The 21083-nt window shown below is 44.7% G+C and overlaps 1 protein-coding gene and 1 long non-coding RNA gene across 2 annotated transcripts in view; one reads left to right on the forward strand and one right to left on the reverse strand.

The window, feature by feature from the left end:
* Positions 1 to 4989: 4989 nt before the first annotated feature.
* On the reverse strand, positions 4990 to 18851 carry LOC102381625 (putative methyltransferase DDB_G0268948). The gene is made up of 6 exons (XM_006019956.3): positions 18521 to 18851; positions 17170 to 17330; positions 16163 to 16376; positions 14878 to 14978; positions 8396 to 8533; positions 4990 to 6781 (listed from the first exon to the last, which is right to left on the reverse strand). Exons 1-6 carry the CDS (start codon positions 18629 to 18631, stop codon positions 6691 to 6693), a joined length of 816 nt encoding a protein of 271 aa, XP_006020018.1. The 5' UTR covers positions 18632 to 18851; the 3' UTR covers positions 4990 to 6690.
* LOC112549636 overlaps positions 18400 to 21083 on the forward strand; it is a 21956-nt gene continuing 19272 nt past the window's right edge. Inside the window, exon 1 of the long non-coding RNA XR_003093143.1 lies at positions 18400 to 18532. This is a non-coding gene — a long non-coding RNA (uncharacterized LOC112549636). The remainder of the gene's footprint in view (positions 18533 to 21083) is intronic.

Below are 21083 nucleotides of genomic sequence, written 5' to 3' on the forward strand. Positions count from 1 at the left end.
CCCCCACACCACTGCAGGGGGGCAGGTGGTGTGGGGAGGTCAAGCAGCTTGCCTCCTGCTTGTGTCTGCCCCACTCCCACCTGCCTTCCCCCTCTGCCTTTATTCCCATTCCTCCTCCTCTCCATCCTGTCTCCCTCTCCCTCCAACTTTTATTCCGCACCAGCAGGCTCTGTGCAGGGTGCCTGGGGAACTGAACATGGCCCCAGCCCAGCCCCATAGCATGTGAGCTGCTATGATGGGCAGAGCCTGCCAGCATGGAGCAAGGGCAAAGAAGGAGAGGGACAAGCAGAGGCTGTGTATCGGGGAGTTGGGGTGGGGAAAGGGCTACATGGGGGACAGGCAGGGTGCAGAGACAATGGGGGTGGTGGTATGAAGCTATGACCCTGACCCTAGGAAGGGGCTGGAGCCTGAGCCACAGCAACCCCCTACCCCTTCTTCCCTCTGTCCTTGTATCAATTATAAGATGAGGAGCTTTTCCCCCCATGTTAAATGGGACAAAAACATCTTCTCTTAGGATCAAGTAAATATGGGCTATTTCAGAATAACTGCCCCATATAGATACTGTTCTTGCATAAGAGAAATGTATTCTAGAATACTTATCCTGCTTTCTGAGCAAGGTAATTATTTCAGAATAGTTATTTATCCCTGAATAATGTACCCCCACAGGGGAGCTATTCCAGATTGGAGTTTTGGCAGGTTCTGGGTGGAGGGAGATGTTGAGGGATCAGGGGAGGCTGGCAGGTCTGCAAGGTTGGTAGGCAGGCTAGCAGGGGCTGCCGAGTCAGGAGAGGAGGGGTCAGGGGGCTAAAAACAGCCCAGTCAGGGTTGGGGGAGTGGGAATAGTGCAGCCCTGGGGCCAGGGTGAGCCACTGGATTTTCCCAGCCCAAGGCCGTGCTGTGAACATGTACAGACACGTTCCAGAGATCAGGGTAACCCTTTCTTAGATTGAGTTAACCCAATCTTGGTCTAAGTTAGTACACCTACTCAGATGAACTAATTTAGATTGGGCACACCATTTTTGGATGATTTAAGTTGCCTGCATGCCTGTACAATTAGGCATTTAGATCCCTAACCCTGGTTAGGTCAATCTAAATGTAATGAAATATGTTGCTCTGAAATAGCAGGGTCAGCCAGTTTCCTCATTTAGACATGGTGTAATTGAAATTTATTATTTTTTTTGCTACTTGGGTTCTACCATTAGCAGGAATCTTGACCTTCAGACTGAATTGACTAATAGAATCAGAAACGCAGGTAAGAATTTCAAGCTGTTGCAGAAAAGTGCATGGAATAACAGCAAGCTGTCAGCTAAGGTGAAGGTACAAATCTATGAGACCTGTGTGCTGTTATCCCTGTTTTATGGTTCAGAAAAGTGGACTACATACGCTAGGCATATCAAGAGACTAAATAGCTTGCACATGAGATGTCTGTGTAAGATCCTGGAAATAAAATGGGAAGACAGAATATCAAACACAGAGGTACTAGAGCATGGAGGATTTACACACTTGGAAAGCACTATCAAGAAGAAAAGTTTGCAATGCATTGGCCACATGTGGAGAATGGAAGACAGTATCCCCACAAATATTTTGTATAGTGAGAGTCAAGATCACTCTAGGAAGTGGAGTTGCCCTCTATGGTGGTACCATGATGTGTGAAAAAATGATATGAAGTCGTTCAACACCAATGTAGAAAGCTGGGAGGAGCACACAGAATCCCATCAGATCTGGAGGGAACATCTGGCACTGGGTGCAGCTCAACATGGAGTGGCTTTGATCCAGATGATGGAAGCAAAGCAAGGAAAAAAAAAGCAGCATGCTGTAAATTTTTGGAGTCCAATTCGGACAACATATGGATTTGTGAAACTTGTAACAAGCTGTGCCACTAACATTGGGCTTCTCATCTACAAATGGATTCATCAGGCATCTACCTAGACCTCTTACAGATACACTGTGATCCAGAGGATTGACAGTTGCCTTCTAATTGAAAATGGATAGAAAATCATCCCCACATATTAGTAATGTGTTGTAGACAAATTCTTCAGTGGAACTTGGATACCTGTTGTAAAAAATATTATCCGGGGGTATTTGTTGTAGTTGCAAAAATTATATAAGCATCCATATTTTACTTCATGTACAACACAGTTGTTCTCCTTATGAGAACAGCTCTCTTTTCTTTCAGTGTTCTGCTTTTTGTTTCAACTACTGAACCTGTAAACCTATCTGGGTGCATATGCATTTTCAATGTTTTGTGGTGTAGCAGACATAATAGTTTGAATATATCAGATCTGACTACAATAAAGCATATGGCAAGACATACTGTCAAAAGGATTGGAGACTTAGACATTTTTACACAATACACTCGATCCATCTAAGCCATTTTCAGCTCCCTGCCTTCTTCATCCTACATCTGTTTCCTGTGCATTCTGATATGTGCAGACCTAGCCTTATGAATTTATCTCTTCAGCAATCTTCAGCAATCCCTTGCGGTCAAGGATAATTGTCTTCCGTGATGGTTTTATCTGAGGGTCCAAAGATGGCTGACGAGGCCAATCTGGAATCGACAGACTCTGGTGGAACTTGGGCACGTGTCTCCATGGGGGGTGAGTGGCTCCAGATTCTTGATTCTGTCCACAAACCACTTTTTCTGTAGCTCCTTTTTCTTCTCCTGTTGTTGTTGTTGTATGGTTTCAAATTACTGAGATCCTTGCAACAGACTTCCTCTGTTTGGGGTGGTACTGGGTAGTCTACTACGAGTTGGTGTCAATGTTGCATTTTTTCAAGTGGGCCTTGAGGACATCCTTGAAGTGCTTTCTGTGTCGTCCTCTTAAGCGTACGCCTTGACTGAGCTGGGAGAATAAAACTTGCTTCAGGAGTCTAGAGATGGACATCTGGATCACGTGGCTGGCACAGCAAAGTTGATGTTGAATGATCATTGCCTCTGCTCATGGTGTTTGATTGCGAGAGGACACTAATATCGGTGCATCTATCTTCCTATTGGATTCAAAGGATCATCTGTACAATTAATACAGAAGACACTGACCCTTAACTCAGGAATGGCAGGTGGTCTATATTCTTTTCTTTCTGCCTTCTTGAGATTCAGTACGTCTAAGAAGCAAGCTTGTTAAGTTCTGGAACCTGGGAAATGAGATGCATTTTGTAATGCTCTGTAATTGCAACTTAAGGGTTTTCCCAAATACATGAAAGATTTGGTCCCATAAACCATGAAATAGCTACCTATTTCTATCTTGCCCTCATCCCTTCTATCACCAGAGTATTCAAACTACTTGAGTGCCTTAATGTGCTCTTAGTTCCTTTTATCAACTCACAGAATGCCTTTAGAGTGTTGCAGGAAGTGATTTCTGAGCTTCTTGATATTTTTTTTAGATCTTCTGCCTGTCTTTTCCATTCAAACCTTTTTACCTCTCCCTGAGTGCACTTAGTTAAACAGCCAGGACAAGATTTATACCAGATACCTGACTCAGTGGCTTGTTTTAACTGCTTTTGTTCCTTTTCCTGGTAAATCTTCCCGTAGTGCTTTTTTCCTTTGGGTGGTGTTATTAAGAACCAGACATTTCATCTCTAAGCTTCATCAGACAGACAGGATCCCAGGGATTATCTTCATCTAACTGGGAAGATCCACCTGCTTTGTCTATTGCATGTTGAATGACAAACTCTTGAGTTTGCTGCTTCCCTTTTATGTTTGCCATGGTTTTTATCCTTTTCAGTGTTTTGTTATGACTTACCTTTACAAAGCATTTCCCCAGAACTATGCTATTCTGAATTGTTCAGCTAGTCCATCCCACTGTGAATGGTGCTTGGGACCCTATGCATCCTGTAACCAGTCTTCCAGCCTCTCCACAATCAGTCTGTACCCATTTAATAGGGGTTATGGACTGTTTGATACTGACTATTGGTTTCCTAGCTGTCTCACCAATTTGTGGATGTATGGCCAACATGTATTAAATACATCCAAGGTTAATATTGAAACCATTCAGAACTTCAGCTAAGCAAGCCCAATTAGTTTATAAAACTAATATAGACAATAAAAGACAAAGAAAGGCCTATTGCCTCCTTGGAGAGCAGGGTCACCCTGTTACCTCAGGTAAGAAATCTACCAAAACATGAATGCCCACTTAATTTTAGTAAAAAGATTAGCAGAAATGTTTAGGATTTTTCTAAACTTCTTTAACTATTTTGACTAACCTCTTATCATTGTTTGAAGTACAGTTCCTTGCAAAATATGGGGATATTTTAAAAAAATTGTAATGCTTAATTTTTACTTTTTCAAAATGAAAATGTTAGGGTTTGTTTGAAAGCAGTATTTTGTTTTGACATTGAAAGGTAAGATTAAAAACATGAAAATAGAATACAACGTTTCATCTCATGTTGAACAAAATATTTCAGGAAAGTGACCAAATAGCAAAACCATTCTTTTTAGAACACTGGGATTGCTAAATAAAATACAAATGAGTTCTCCCTCTAGGGTTCGAGATATTACAAAATAATTGCTGTTCTGAGATGCAAAAGTAAGATGCAAGAGAAGAAGGAGCCCAAGAGAATATGTCCCATATCTGATTCTCATGGTGACTGGGAATTTGCCTCACACAAGAAGCCAGCACAGTATAGGAGGGAAGTGGTTCATAGGCCTTGTGCTGGTTTCTTTACCAAGGTATACTTCATCCTAGACATCAGATCTATGGTCTGCACATTCCATTGCCCATCTCAAGTATTGGCCAATATCATGCATCTTTCTTCAAAGTTTTTTCAGAGGTCATCATTTCATTATCCAGATCTGAACTGCACTAGCCTAACTCAGGTGGGGTGGCAGGGGCGGCTGTCCCAGGCACAAACCTGAGCAGGGGCAGAAAAATATCAGTTGTTGCTGCTGTTGCATGATCACAGCAATGGCATAGCAGCTATCAGAAGTTGCTGCTGTGTTACGTTTTGACTGGACTTGTGGTTAGGAGTGAGATTAATAGATCAAGGAGACCATTCCAGTCACACTCAACATCTTTATTAGGATACGCAAGACAAAGACTTATTGGTATTAATAAAGATGATGCGTATGCAACATTGGATTTGGGAAGAACAGGTCTTATAGCCAGGCATCTTTGCTTTCCAGAGGACTCCCGCTAAGTTGTTTTTTATTCCTGAGCTTCAAAAAGGTCCAACTTGTTGCTTGCCTCAGGCCCAATATTTATAGATGGCTAATCTGATATGCTAATAATTGATCTCTGATTGGTTTTATATAAATTTGTTTCACTGGAACTTTTGGCACTTGATGGAACCATATTTTTAGGGGCCCTGGGAAAGGGGTCAAGGGATCAATTTAGCGAAAGGCTCTTTATTTTTAGGTGTCTGACCCCAGTCTGTTAATCATCTGGTAATCTTTACTTTAATCAAGATCTTGTTAATCAATTAAAAGTTATATTTTTGAGGTAGCAGAAGGATAGATTTCTTATCTTCTTTATGGCTTGCCTTTTGACCCTTGTTCAGTTATTTACTGTGGCCTGTCAAGGCTGCTTTGTTTTTTCCATCCTTAAGACTGCCTTTGTGTTTTAAATTATTTGTATATGTTAGCAAACATACATTCATACATTTGGTTACCTTAATTGTTAATGTTTGACACAGCTTCATCCAGGATAAAAAAAACTAGTGTTTTGGTCCATTTGAATCATTCTCAGGCATTTCACACACAACAATTTGAACGTAGCAGTTGCTGCCCTTTTTGAAAGGGCTCCAAATGTACGTGTCCATGCCCTCAGTTTACTGCATAACAGCTCTACAGTACTTTACTAGTCATTACCTGTACTCTGGAACAATAAGGATTGTGTTTTTATGTGCTCGGTACCCAGAGCTGGGGTCAGATACTGAAAAGTGCTCAGCAATCAGTGTGCTGAGATGTCTGGCATATTCTCATCCCTTCTTCTTGGTGCTCAACTGAGATTCATTCTTCAGAAATTATGCTCGTAAGTTTTTCAACTGGCATATTCCAGACTGTGCCTACTTTTTCTGGAGCACAATTACTCTTATCTACCTTTTGAAGCTTTCTGAGGTTGAGGTCAATAGGTGAAAGATGTCTCTATTGTATCATCATCCTACAATGCTAACACTTACAGATTCCATTTATTTCTTCCCAATAATACAGCATTGCATACAACTATTTAGCGTACTGCAAGCTATTTTTATGTAGTGATATAATATTAATTTCTCGTTTTATAGACAATATGATGTTTATTCCATATGTGGAAGTGCACAAGGGGTGCCTGCCACTTTAAGAGGCCAGGCAGCCTGCAAGGCTGCTGGCAAGTGCAGGCCAGGGCTAACTGGGGGGGGCGGGGAGGGGGGGTCAGCTGAACCAGGGAGCCAACAGGTATAAGTCCTGGCCCTGACCTGCTGGGAGAACACCACCTCAGCAGGATGGCTCCAGCTCCAGAAGGTTAACATGGAGGGTAACAGCAGTCTGGAGGTTTGGGGAGGAGAAGGTTCCTAGGGACCCAAGGAGGGGTCCAGAACCCAGATTGAGAAGTGAAAAGTATGGGGCCAGCGAGGGTCCAGGAGCCTAGTGAGAGGTGGACCAAGGTCATAAAAGAATCTTCTCAGGTGATAACACCAGCTTATTAATAAACATCAGTTATACAGTGTTAAAAGAGAATCTCTCTTCTGCGTACAGATCACAGCTGGACTTTCTTTTCATGGTCCCTTGTGGCCTAGAACACACACATTGCTAATCCACAACTCAAGCTGGGTTTCGTTAGAGGAAACTCCCATAGTCTCCAGGAACCTGAAAGAATAAATAGAGATAGATTCACTGTCTTATAGTAAGACCTACCCCTCAGTACTGTGACATTTGGTTGTGACATCCACACATATGTCAGCATTACCAAAAGCTTGCTACTTTTGACAGATAACTTAATTAAAAATAAACACTTGCATTACATTTTGAATATTTTCAAAATACTTTTCTACACATTATTTGCACGAGCCAGTGACTATAATGACCACCACACAATATGCTGACTGTGGGTGCAAACTTTATGCTGCCAACACCTAAAATGGGAGTGGTTGTGTGCAAGAGTTTGTGGCTGCCCAGACCAGTGTGTGCAGCTATTCACTGCTTCCAGGAGTCACGTGGGGAGCTCAATATAAATTATCTGGGGTGGAGGGAAGGGTGGACAGGATTGGGGTTTTCATAGGTTCTGGGTGGAGGGATCATAGGGGCTGGTAGGTATGCAAGGTTGATAGGCAAGGGAGGAGGGGTTGCCCAGCCAGGAGGGCTGGGGTCAGGGGGGCTAAAAACAGCCCAGTCAGGGTTGGGGGAGTGGGAACAGCGCAGCCCCAGGGCTGAGGTGAGCCAGTGGACTTTCCCAGCCCAAGGCTGTACTGTGAACATGTACAGGCACATTTCATAGATCAGGTTAACCCTTTCTTAGATTGGGTTAACCTAATCTCAGTCTAAGTTAGTGCACCTACTCAAATGAACTAATTTAGATTGGGCACACCATTTTTGGGTGATTTAAAATTCTCTGCAGGCTTGTACAATTAGGCATTTAAATGTAACGTCTATTAGGGCTGCGCGAAATTTTGACAGATGTTTCGAAGCTGTTTTGACACGTTTCAAGCTTGAAAAATCAAAATGAAAGGCTTCAAAACAGCTTTGAAACGAAACGAGGTAAAGTTTCAAAACATTTCGAGTTTCAAAGCCGAGCTTCCTTGCAGCTAAACAGATACTAGGGAGAGGGAGGGGGGAAGGACTGCTCTGATACTGATGTGTGGAGATGGCCAGTGACTGTGATCCTTCCCTGAAGTCCCTTCCAATCCCTGTACTCTGGGGGAGGGATGGAAAAACAGCATAAAAAAGCTGCTCTGAACAGTTTGAGGTGCAGTTTCCCCAAACCCCTTGCACTCATCTCCTTGAAACTTGACAGGCTTTGTGGCCTCAGCAGGGGCTACCATCCCTGCTGTTTTCATCTGAATCAGGAAATAAATGACAGTTATAGGCATTTTTGTGATTCCCCATTATAGCCTATGGGCAAAACATTGAAATGCATCAAAAGTTTCAACGAAACGAAACAGAACAGTGCTTCGAAACAGCCAAATGAAATGCTGTCCCTTCGAAACAGTCAAATGGAAGTCAAAACGAAAAGGTGCTGTTTCGCACAGACCTAATGTCTATACTTGAGGCTACCACATGACCCAAGATGATGAAGTGTGTTGGATTTAACCCACAATTAGAATTTGAGGATCTGGTCAGCAAGTAAACGCCTGATATTACACATCCAAAACAAAGGTAACAGGGATGAATCCACTGCCTCAATTACGGCCACCAGTTGTGGAATGGTTGTTAAGACATCATAGATATACGTGCATTGCGCTGACTTTCTTAAAATACTTTTACCTCTGCTCCATTTCTAGAAGAAGCGCTTTTGCTCTTTCAGGATCACTCCTCAGAAAGGTCTGATACATTGAGAAGGTCTGGAAATAACCGATTACATCAGCAACAGACACGGAAAGTTTACCAAAGATATCAGTAACTCTGGAAAACAAAAAAATATTGAAAAAGCAAGCAAACATGGTACCAGATCATTGCTAATTTAATGCTGACAAATTAAAGCCATTAATTAAAACCATAGGCATAATATGCTTTCTTTTCTCCTTAAGGCTTTTGTTTTTGGAAAACCTCTGGTGCCTGACAGCTTCACTCTTCAGAAATTATAATCTCAAATTCTTTAACTGGTATGATGAGACTGGTATGAACAGGTTTGATAAGATTTGGTGTTGCAAGTTCTTTGCATTGCTTTTGGTGGTTTCTGTTGTTTCAGAGTAAGCCAGATGTTCATAATGGATCTGACAAGATGGTGATCTGTCCAGCAGTCACAGGCTCCTCATAGTCACAGGCTTTGGACATCCAGTTGATCAGGGGCTCTAAAAATAACATAGTCAAGAAGGTACCAGTGCTTAGAGTGAGGGTGTGTATCCAGGTGGTCTTGTATTTGTCACTCTGTCTGAAGACGGTGCTTGTGATGACAAGACTGCTCTGTGCATTTGCTGAGAAAAATGCCATTGGAGTTGACTTTCCCTCCTCCTTCATTCCCTATGGTGCTACTCCAGCGTTCTAGGTCACATCCAACTCTGGCTTTGAAATCACCAAGGAGACTGATATTAATTTTACTTGCAAGCATTAGTTAGTACATGGTCAGGGTTGAAGCAAAACTGTTCTTTGACACCATTAACATAGTGTTGGGATGTATGTGCTGATGACAGTGGCATACTAGTTGTTGCTAAGCTTAAGATGGAGAGTCATAAGACAATTGTTGATACCCACAGGGAGCTGCACAAGTTGACTGACCTGATTCTTGATGGTGAAGCTGATGCCATCAACACATCTGTCCTGGGCTGGTTTCCCCTTCCAGAAGATGTAGCCTCCGCCCTCTTCCTTTAGATAAGTGTTTCTCAACCCGTGGGTCACTACCCAAAAGCGGGTCACAAGAATATATGAAAGGGTTGTGAACAAGCTTTAAAAATGGATCAACAAACTTTAAAAATGGATTCTCCTTTAAAGGAGAAAACCATGGGAAATGGTGACATTTCCCTTGCAAGTTGGCAGAGTTCCAGCCTGCAAGGGGCTGCTTGGGCTCTCTTCTGCTTCACACAGTGGGGGGTACTGAGTCAGGACTGAGGGGCACTGAGTCAGGACTGGCCATCAATATTTACAAATAGGTTCTGGTACATAAAGGTTTTGAACCACTGCCTTAGAGGACCCTCATCCAGCCATGTTGTATCTCACTAGTTCCCTGGAGATAATGGCAGTTCTTCTTTCTGGTCTTTTGTTGTCTTGGTTATCCATGAAGGTATGCATGTTCCATGTTGTGAAAATCATTGCTGTCTTTTAATGTTTATGACTGCAGAGAGTGATCTCACTGGATGCGGTTATCTAGCCAGGAGCAGATGAAACAGCTTAGATTTAGGGCACCTTTATCAGCCCCTCCCCATGCCGGGTGAGAAGAGGGGATCCTGACTAGAACTGCTCAGACATAGTAGCAGCTGCTGAATTGCACCCGTCTCTAGCCCAGGTGCAAGATGACCATCAGGCTACCACTGCCTGCACGTAGATTTGTGGTTGGAGATTGCTGGATTTACTAGGCCTGTCTCTGACACCAGTAATCCAGCACTGCAGGGTTTTTGGAGGTTAGTACAGGAAAGTGTGTTATTTTCTCTGGTAGAAGCCTGTGTATGACTTGGTTTAATGAGAGGAAGCTGGTGTGCAGAAGCAGCAACCACGTGATCTTGAGAAGATGGAGATCTGAGCCCAGCGGCAAGGAAGAGTCCTAGATGACAGGAGACCTCCATCTTGCTGCAGCCTTCTTCTGTCTTTACCGCTTTGAGATCCTGATATCTTCTGCCTGATCTGCCATTGAGGACTTGGATTTTGGACTGTGGCTTGTCTGGAACCTCCCCCCTCAGGCCTGTGAGACTTTGGGCGACAGCTCTAAGGATTATTAGGACATACAAACCTCTCTACCACTGCAAAGTCTCAGTCCATGTAAAGGAAAGATGTCTATATAGTATCAGCATTCCACAATGCTAACTCTTACTGATCCCATTTGTTTCTTCCAAACAACAGAGGATTACACACAGCAATTTATCTCACTTCAAGCTATTTTACTTTATTTTGAACCAGGAGCTGCAGATGAATTGCTGAAGAACTAGAGAGATCAGAAGTGATATTAAGTATCATCATCACAACTGCCATACATCATCTAGTATATTCCTCTTCGCGATTCCCTCCTATGTTCCTCCCCAATTATAATTCCCCAGTCTTTACTTCCTCTCTAATCACTTCAACACCTGGACACTTTGATATTGACCAAAACCTCATGAAGGCAGCATGATTTGCTGCTTCTTGGTGTGACAGAATTGGTGGGAAAAAAATCTGGAAAGAGCCAAAAAAATCAAGAAAACTGGGGAGAGACCAGGTTTCAAGCATGTACCACCTCTGTCATTTAGGATCCCACCAAAAACTTCTGAGAGTTCTTCAAATGCAGGCATAGTTCCAGTGACAAAAAGATATTTCCTCAAGGAGCCTGCACCCACTTCAGGCCCCTGAAAAGGGTGGTTGGTGATACTGTGTTGCAGAAGCAGCCCATGTCATCTGCTGGTATCACTTTCTCTCTGAATGCAACAGCCCTATGGTTTGCTGTATGTCAATTGCTCTAGTCCTATAGGAACAGATATCCTAGCAGCTCTTCACACAGGTTGCTCTATTATCTGCTGATGGGGGCCATCCTGCATAAACAACTTATAGTTCCCCTGAAAGAAGTTTCTCTCTGCTTAGGCAATTCCTTCCACTAGCCTTTGTCTCTATATTTCCTATACATGTCATCTAGAGTGGGACCAACAGTTTAACAGATTCCCCTTTCAACTGGTTATAAACTGTCTTTTGTAATGGGGTCCTTACCCCATTGCTAAAAGAGGATCAGAGCTCAGGGGCGATTAGCCCTCCCCCCTGAGACAAGCTAAAACTCTGAAACAAATGGCAGCTCAACCCAGGTGCAAGCTGTGACTGGCAGTCTTGGGGTGAAAGTGGAGGATCTGATTACTCTGGAAGAGAATTATAAACCACAAGCCCTAAGCCAGAGGGGCAGTCTGGCTGTAGGAACTGCAGGGGTCAGCGCTCCAGGCAGGGGCCAGGCTGGAGAGCCCAGAGGAAGGCTCTGGGCTGCAGAGGAGGTGGAGGAAACCCTGCATCCTGAACCAGGAACAGTTAAGTACCTCAGGCCCTTTGGGCAACGGCTTCCACAGGGCAGGATTAACCCCACAAGGGGAACCTTTGGGTCTGGAGCAGACACTCATGTTTTTGGTGTTCATTTATACCAGAGGACCAGGTTGTGGCTGTAGGGGTGAAGGAGGCTACTGAGAAGGGTGGCTAAGGACACCCCAGATCCTAGGCACTGTTGCTGGCAGGACTCTGGTGACAGATAGGAGAGACCTTGGGGTACAAGCCCAGAGCCCCCAAGGGGCAAAGAATAGTAGAGATTAAGGGTGCAAAACTGGAGCCTAGAGAGAGCAAGACTGGGACCAAGAGCCAATGAGGGGTGAGACACAGTGAAGTCTGGGGTGCAAACACAGAACTCATGAAGAAGGACACCAGGTGCCAAGGGTCCCGTAGCCCACAAGGGCCTTAGCAGGGCCCAGGGAGCTCCAAGCTGCAAAAATGTGCCCAGAGCTGGGATCCAGGAGCTTGTGGTCCCCAAGCCAAGGGGAAAGTGGACCCCAAGACAAGTGGCTCAACTAGAGTAAAGTGGGACAAGGCCAGGGGGGGCCTCGGCCCAGGCAAGGGCTCACCATCCAAAACTCTTTGTCTTCTAGCGAAAGCACACATTCAGCAGAGGTCCCCCACCCTTTCTGCCTGTTCATGTTTTCTGGTATTTTCAAGGGATCCACATCCCCACCCAGGCAGGGCCAGGGCCAGATTAACCCTTTAGTGGGCCCTAGGCAAAAAACCTCATGGGCCCCTACTTTTTCACTCAATAATTATAATATGTAAAATAAGCCCAATTAGGCCCCTTCTTCACTTAGGGCCCTAGGCATGTGCCTAGTTTGCCTATGCATTAATCTGGCCCTGCACCCAGGTGGTTTGTACTGGGAAGATGCTGGTGAAACGTGTTGGCATGAGCAGCAAAGTTTGCCTAGATAAAATTCTGTTAAGAGGTCTGTAACAGGGAGCCAGCATCTCCTGTTTCTTTAAGAAAAGAAAGCAGCAGGCTAGATTATTCTGTAGGAGACAGCTGAGGTACGGCATTTTGAGTAAGGAGCCAGAAGAAAGCCCACAGAAGGGTTATGGAGCTGACTATAACAATTTAGGAGCTAGTTGCACTGCAGTAAGCAGCAAAGGGGCACAAATCCAGGCAGCCCCAAAGACTGGGAAAATCCCTGTGTTTGGGAAGCCACATGACCAGAAGGGGTGGTACTTTGGGGAGCATATAATGCCAGTGTCTGAGGCAAAGCAGGCATTGTATGCTTGCTGTCTGTGAGGTGAGGTAATGCAGACAGAGCTTGCTGCTAGAAACAAGGAAGAGGTACCCTGTGGGCTGGAGAAACAAACCAGCTTCTTAGGGTAGAAGTGTGGCCACTCTTGCAGCCCCTAAGGGGGATTAGATTTGAATTGCAACTGGCTGTTTATGCCTTGGGTTATAGTTATTTTTCCTTTGTAGTTTTTGTTCTAACCAGAAGACTGGGTTGTGGCTACAGGGGAGGTTTGGAGGACAGTAGGGCATCAGAAGGGGACCCAGCACTGAGCCCTGTAAGGGTCAGGGACCCAGGGGCCGCATGTGAGAGAGAGCAGCTTTGCCAGGGTCAGGGACCCAGGAGCTGAGGCCTGGGAGCCAAGGTCCAAGGTAGTGGACCTGGCATGAGGAGTGCAGCCAGAGAAAAAGGCCTGAAGCCCAGATATGGGTATTTAGGTCTGAAGGGTCAACTGTTGGGGGCCCCCTCTGAATTGCTACTGAGTAATATCTGCAAGGCATGAGCATGACTGTGTGTGTGGCTGGAGGCCATGGTTATAGTCCCTAAGGCACAGTGAAGATCAGTGGGCACATTGTGGGTCTGGTTGACCACGTTATCATACTGACAAAGCAGAGAAGCCTTGAAGTATGGTCTTAAAGCAGAAGCACTTCTGGAGAAGCAGAGGGACTCCAGGACTGAGTTGTGGGGTTAAAAAAACCCTAAGGACTGAGTTTGGGGCAGAGAACCCCAAGGATGGAGCCGAGGAAAAGCACCACAGAAGCTATTCCTGGCCTCTAGAGGCAGCCTTTTCAGTTGGCCATCGGTAACATCAAAGGCATGGCAAGTGGGAGACGGGAGGGGAGGGGAGGGAAGTTGGAAAGTGCACCAGGTGAGTCTGTGATCTGTGACCCTGTAGCAAGCTGGTCAGTCTCATCTGCCTGCCCAATAAACTTCTACTCAAGACAGTCAAAGAACTGTTGCCCGAGGCCAATGCTACCCATTTTAATATTCACTCATAGCTATCCAGGGATTTGTGGGAGACCACAATTACCAACTTCACCATACAGAGACAGGACTTGACTTCCTTCTTGATTAGAAAGAGACAGAAAATGCATTGGGGTGAGCCTACACATGCAATTAATTTGAAACAATAAACTCTGATGCATATTGCAAAGTTTACTGCTTCCGGGAACCATATTTACACGTGTGTCTGGGACTGCAGCACGCTGAGCTGGGTCGGAGCAGACCCAGCTGGTAGGAGGTCCAGGGGGTCAGCCTGCCATCCCGGGACTGCTCTGATCTGGCTCAAGTGTGCTGCGGAGGGGCTGGCTGGGGTGCAAGGGTGCTCCAGTGCAGGGTTATCCAGCAGGCAGCCCTTATGCTGAAGCACCCCTGTGCCCCAGCCAGCCCCATTAGCATCTATACGCGCATTGCTGCGCAGTAAAAAATCTACTGTAGAATAGTATTTGTATTTACATGTACTAACCTATGGCTGAGTGAATTAGTTTGCTGTGGCCTAAGAGGGACACATGGACTTACTGTGGAGCTAATTAGGCAGCTCTGCAGTAAGTGTTTCATGTAGGCACGGCCACTGAGAACCACTGGCCAAATGCACTGGCCATGTTCACACACAGGGAGAAGCATTCCCCCTTCTTCTTCCAAAGAAGTCACTTCTTTGGAAGTGCAATTCTATTGTTTGTGTTTACAGGTGGTCAGATTAGATGAACACAGAGCTGCTTTCTGATCTCCAATCCCAATGGAGAATCAGCCATAAACTAAATGCCCATGAATAAGAGAAGCCTAAAAGTTCAGAATTCCAAGTCTCATAACGCCCACAATGCAAGGGATCCTTGCAAGTTTTCCTTATCTGCTCACCTCTTCTTGTCTTTAAAAGGCAGGGATGCATATATCTCCTTGTAGCCATCAAGGACACGGTGTACTCGTTCATCTCTATATTTAGAAAGCCTTTCGACAGCCTGTAAAGATAGAACATAAACAGTTAACATACTGGTTAAAACCTTGCTTCACTGTACTCCCTGAGCTGTGCTCCCTGATACAAGACCACTTGGCCTCAAACAAGTTAGAGCTCCATATGGGAATTATGGATTAATACAGACTTTTGAAACTTCTTATATTTGCTATACTTAAAACTCACAGAAATCATGTGCATTGGTCACAATTAAAAAATGTTTCATTGTAGATTTTAATTTTTATTTCATATCTTCACTGCAATTCATCATGGATTATTTTTTTTTGTTCTTGCATAGAAAGTTCCATGAAAAATGGCCTTTTTCAAAATTGCCTCCATCTCCCTTTGTTATTATTGGGACTAAGGCCATGGATTTCTACCACAATAGTCACTGCCTCCCATTATTTCCAAGAAGGATGATGGCTCCCAGTTTAGTCACGACAGGGATCAGGTGACACCAGCTAGTGAACTCACTAGCTTAGAGAACAATGGGAGATAGATGCCACTCACAAAATGGCTACCTGATATACTAACATGATGAAATAAGAATTAACATGTTAACAAGAAAAACCTACAAACACTATTGTAATTATATGATAATAGGGGTGTCATTAAAGACCAGAACTAAGATTGTTAAGGTGCCCTACTTGTGCTTTTCCTGCTTGCGTGTGTGTGTGTGCGCGCGCGCGTGTGAGAGTATGTGAATATATATATATGGATTTCTTTTAAGTCTAATCATTACTTTGGATTTATAATATAGTCAGTAATATATTTTTGCCTTAAATTATTGATATATACCAAGCCATCACTTGGCACAAATACAGGTTTTTTTGCTACCAAGAGATTTGGTGATGGTATCACATTTTTCCCTTACAAATTTTAAGCCCTTATTCACTACTGTGCTCAATATAATTGGGTTTAGAATTTTTGTTAATAGGCAAAGCAATTTATTCTTCTCTATTACTTTTTATAAACATAGGTGAACTAATTTTTACAGGCATCTAAACAAATAAAAAAAAAATCAAGTGAGCACTGGAAAATTACAGCCCCAAACACCTTTGACAATAGGGTCTTTAAATGGACTGTGTTAGGACACTAACTTTGGGTGGTATTAATACTGCTGACACAATATTATATTCCCTCTACTGCGTGTGGAATGTCACGAGAAAGAGGACTGTTTTATTGCCCCACCTCACTGAAGATTTCGGTTAGCTTTTCAGAGCAGTCTTTATACTGCAAACGCACGTCTGAAGTATAGGTACTGAAGGCCACGCAGCTATCGGGTCTGAGAACTCTGTCCACTTCTTTCATGAATATCTCCAGATCAAACCAGTGGGCGGCTACAAAGGCAGTGATGAGGTCCACTGAGCCATCTTCAAATGGAAGCTGCTCTGCACTGGAAACACTAGGTAGGGGAAGAGGAAAGGTACTTATTACTGGGATCACAAGGAGTCACCCACTGCTTTATTTGGCCTCATCCCAAGCCAAATGGGCTAAATGGAAGGCTGCTGGACATGTATGATAGTGATTCCTAGAAAGGGTTGAGTTTCAAGCACTTGGATGCATCTACACGAGATGCTTAACGCGCAGTAGCCTAATAACACTGAGCAGTACTGCATCACAGTACAAACCACGTTAATACGCTACTGCACAGTATTATTAGCAGGGATCCTGGTTTTCTCTGGTTTAAAAAAAAATCCCCAATTTTCTGTTTAAAAAAAAAAGTAATCCCAAATCTACATTTTTTCATGACTAAAATGAAATGGCACTATTTATATATTAGTGGTGTTTCATTTAAATCATGGAAAAATGGATTTCAGGTTACTTTTTTTAAACTGAAAATTGGGGATTTTTTAAAATCAGAGAAAATCAGGATAGCTGATACTGCGCAGTAGTGTCACCAAAAAGGTGTTTGCTGGCACTACTGTGCAGTAACTCTAGTTACTGTGCACTTATTTAGTACTTGATTGTACAAATACTAAATTAAATGCACAGTAACTACTGCACATTAATGAATATGTAGATACGCCCTCTGAAAACTAGTCCCCATATACTAGACATCACACCCAAAAAACGTGAGGACCTCTTCTGAAACCATTGGCACGTAGCAGTCCTGTTTGTGGAGTCTTTGCTTTGTGCTGTCATCTGGATTATGACTCTGCCACCTGAAAGAGTCACTTCTTTTAAGTTACACTTACCAGTAGGAAACATTGGGGAGAGAGTTAGCTTGTTTGGCCTCTTCAATCTGTGCTTCACTTATGTCAATCCCAATCACCTTCTCAAAGTGGGCTGCAAGCACTTGAGTGCCCTGTCCTGACCCACAGCCAATGTCCACTGCTAGTTGAACAGGGCTCGCTCTCTAAGAAGAAGAAATAATGCGATTTAGCTGTCTTTTATTCCTGAAGATCTGATAGGACAAGGGAGTGTGGTCTGCTGGCTACGTTGTTCACATTCCCAAAGTGTAGACTTTAAGAACAATGCCAAAAAATCATGAGAGTTGGCAATACTGAATCTTCACAGTTCTGGACCTGATCAAAAGCTATCCTGTGCTAGGCAGCAACTGAAATCTTGCAAAACTCTGGAACTCCTGGTTCAGAGATGATACCTTTTATTAGACCAACTAAAAAAAAAACAAACAAACAAAAAAACCGCAAAAAAATTACCCTTTTTTGCGACTTCTTGGTCTAAAAGGTATCATCTCTGAACCAAGAGTTCTAGAGCTTTGCATTTCTTTTTGTCTCAGACCAACGCAGCTACTAAATACATCCCTACTGAAATCTTAGCTTCTTTCATTCCTTGGCGCTCTCAGCACAACAGCAAGCTCTCCCTATGCCTGAAGAAGGGCTCTTGTGCCCCAAAGCTTGCAAAGAACATTTTCCCAACTATTCAGTTGGTCTAATAAAAGTTATCGCATCTACCCAAAGAAGCATCCCTATTAAAATCTATATATTACTAGATGAGGTTTTGGTTGCAGCCTCGTTGGTCTAAGGGCATAGGCAGGTAAGGTTGTTTGGGTAGACGTGATAGCTTTTATTAGACCGGCTCAGCTGGAAAAAAGGTCTTAGCAAGCTTTCAGGTGCAGTCACCGTTCATCAAGCAGGCTGGAGACTCCAAGGAACGAGATGAAGCTTCTCTCATTCCTTGCAAACTCAGACCAGCAAAGTCTCCCTATCCCTGCCAAAGGGTGACTGCACCCAAAAGCTTGCCAAGACCTTTTTTCCAGCTACTCAGTGGGTCTAATAAAAGCTATCACATCTACCCAAAGCAGCTCGCCTGCACATCCTGCTAGAGGAACGCCTGGGCTTCTGGCTCTTTTCCCTGTGAGAGCTGCAGGACTCGGCAGCGCGGGAGTAAACAGCATTTCTCCTTCCCCCCGGGCGGGGCAGGGCTGGGCTGGGCTCTCCGCACTGCCGCTGCCGGCCGGGGGGCGGCGGGGACAGGGCTGCGCTTCCCCGGAGCTGCAGCTGCCGCTGCCCGGGCGCAGCGAGCCCGGGGTCGGGGCGCTCAGCGAAGGGGAGCGGGAGTGCAGCCCGGCCCCTCGCCCCTCACCTTGTCCCGCAGGTAGGCGAGGAGGAGCCGCTGCAGCTCCGGCGGCGGGGCGAGGCGGTAGCGCTGGTAGCTGGCCGCGTGCGCCTTCCCCTCGAAGAGGCTGGCGGCCATGGCGGGGACGCCGCGGGCCTCAAGTCAGCGCTCGCGTCTGGGCGGGAAGGAAGTTCGTGCGCTCTCTCATTACCCACCAACCCCGACCCCGACCCCAACCCCGCTCCGGGGCGGTCCGTCCGCGCGAGAGGCGGGGCTGCGCCGTCGCTTAGCGCTTGTATAAACGCGGGCCGCAGAGCTCCGCAGCAAGCCCGCCGTCCTTGTGTGGGGAGCAGCTGCTGTGTCGCAGCGTCTCGTGTAGACGTCGTGAGCTGGGCGGAGTTGGAGGCTGGCCGGCCTTGCTGCGCCGCACAAATTTCAAGCGTTTCCTTGGATGAATAGCGGCACGGGCTTGGGGGAGGAGCCTCGGCACTTTTGCCTGTCTTTTTATTTTCCCCTTATCTTCCGTAGCTCTCTGGAGTACACTTAAATAGCCAGGATGGGGGGTTTTCCTGCCATACCCAGCAGGATTTTTTTCAAACCCCTTTGTTCTTTTCTTGGTTAAACCTTTTTGTAACAATATTTGTTTTTCTCGAGTGATTTTTTTTTTTTTTTTTTTTTTCAATTAAGAGTCTGTCACACCATGTCTAATCTCTGCACTGCTTGTTCTGCGGCTCTGCAAGTCCCAGGTTACAGCCTCTCCCTGGTCCTTGTCGGCACCTGTTTCATTAGTTGTGATCTTTCTATAACCCATTCAGGAGTTGAGACCTGTTTGATATTGGCTGTTAGTAGCTCAACAACTGGTCGACATCTGGCCAAAAATAGTTCTTGTATTCAGGGTTAATATTGAAACCATTCTGAGCTCCAGCTAGCCAAGCTCTTGGTTAGTTTATCCATAAAGTATGAAAACTGCACTTAAGAAAGACCTATGACCTCCTTGGAGAGCAGGTCACGCTGGTACTTTAGGTAAGAGATCCGCCACAAAATGATTATCTACCTGTTTTTAGTAATCGGATCAGCAGGAGTTTGTAGGACTCTTCTGAACTGCTTTATTTAGTTTCTGCTAACCCCTTACCCCACTTCTCCCCAAAATATAGGTTGTTTTTTTTTTTAAATCGTAATGTTTAGTTCGGATATTTTCAAAATGCAAAGTTTGGGTTTGTTTCAGTATTTTTGTTTTGCCATTGAAAAGAAAGAAGATTAAAAAACAGGAAAATGGAATAAAATAATTCATTTCATGTTGAACACGATATTTCAGGAAACCAATTAAAGAAACAAAACTCCATTATTTTCACAGCATTGTTTGGGATTGCTAAATACAGATATACTTTGCCCTCTAGTTTTCATTTGAGATATTAGAAAATAATTGCTGTTCTGAGATGCAAAAGAGCCTGAGAAAATTTGTCCCATATCTCACTCTCGTTGCAGCGGGGGGGGGGGCCTGTGGGGGGGGGGGGGGGGGGGGGGGGGGGAAATTTATCCCACACAAGAAGCCGGCACAATAGAGGAGGGAAATGGTTCATGGGTGCTGTGCTGGCTTCTCTATCAGGGTATAGGTTATCTATTGGGATTATATTTTCCCAAAGAAGCGTTTTCTTTTCTCAAGGGTAAAGATTTGTGTTAGTGATACCAGAAGCTGGAATGTGACCACTGAACAGCCCATGGGAACTGCCATAACATATCAGACCTGTGGCTCATGCTTTCCATAGCTTGTTTCCAACCATGGCCAATGTCAGATTTTTTTCCTTCAGAGAATTTCCAGGCCTCCTCATTTTAGTGCCTAGATCTGCCTTCTCTGCTCCCTCAGTTTGAGGCACGCTGAGCAAAAATAAATGCAACTGATAAAGCTGTACCAGTGCATTAGGAAATGGCAATCAAGTATCTTCTGTATTATTTTCTATCCTGTTCCTTATGCAGCCTACCATTGTGTTTGCTGCTTAGGTCCTTGTTCTGCATTCAGCAATGGTCTCCACTGAACAGTCCCAGGAATGTCTGGGAATAGTTGAAATGATCATTTCAATGTGCATTTTTAAGTTGCTCATTGTCACAACCCAAAGTTGTGGATTTTTTGATTGTGTGTGCTTCGGCACCGCTAAATTATGTTCCCGCCGAATTGCAGCTCTTTTGCACGACTGAGTGTTCCGTTGTTATAGAAAACCTGCGTGCAGAAAAGTGTTTCCCGCCGTTTTGTAGCCTTCTTTGCATTGTGCATTTCTCTTGCATTATAGTGATGCACGCTGCAAAGGAGTTCCCTCCATTTGTATTAAGATTTGAGCCACATTATTGGCCGGTCTTAATTTAGGCACACGTGGCGGCTAGCTATTGGCTTGCTAGCCGTACAAAAGGCTTGGGTGGTTTCCGCCTAAGTTGGAGAGAGAGACGGAGAAAGAGACGGAGAGACGGATCTCTAAGCGCTGTGGGACCTTTCGAACCCAGCGCGTCTTTCTTAAGAAGGCGATAGAGGCTCCAATTGCTGAACCCCCGGAGCCTAGCAAACTCCGGGGCACCACTCACCGACGGCCTCTAGCCTCTC

The sequence above is a fragment of the Alligator sinensis genome, unplaced genomic scaffold, assembly GCF_000455745.1.
Source record: "Alligator sinensis unplaced genomic scaffold, ASM45574v1 scaffold233_2, whole genome shotgun sequence".
Lineage (NCBI taxonomy): Eukaryota > Metazoa > Chordata > Crocodylia > Alligatoridae > Alligator > Alligator sinensis.

What these genes read in the sequence shown, in the direction of transcription:
- LOC102381625 (XM_006019956.3), bottom strand. Translation starts at nt 18,631, where the DNA reads ATGGCCGCCAGCCTCTTCGAGGGGAAGGCGCACGCGGCCAGCTACCAG. An exon ending in CTCCCCAATGTTTCCTACTG is followed by an intron (nt 16,377 to 17,169) that starts GTAAGTGTAACT and finishes TCCCCTACCTAG; the next exon opens with TGTTTCCAGTGCAGAGCAGC. An exon ending in CTTCTAGAAATGGAGCAGAG is followed by an intron (nt 6,782 to 8,395) that starts GTAAAAGTATTT and finishes TTATTCTTTCAG; the next exon opens with GTTCCTGGAGACTATGGGAG.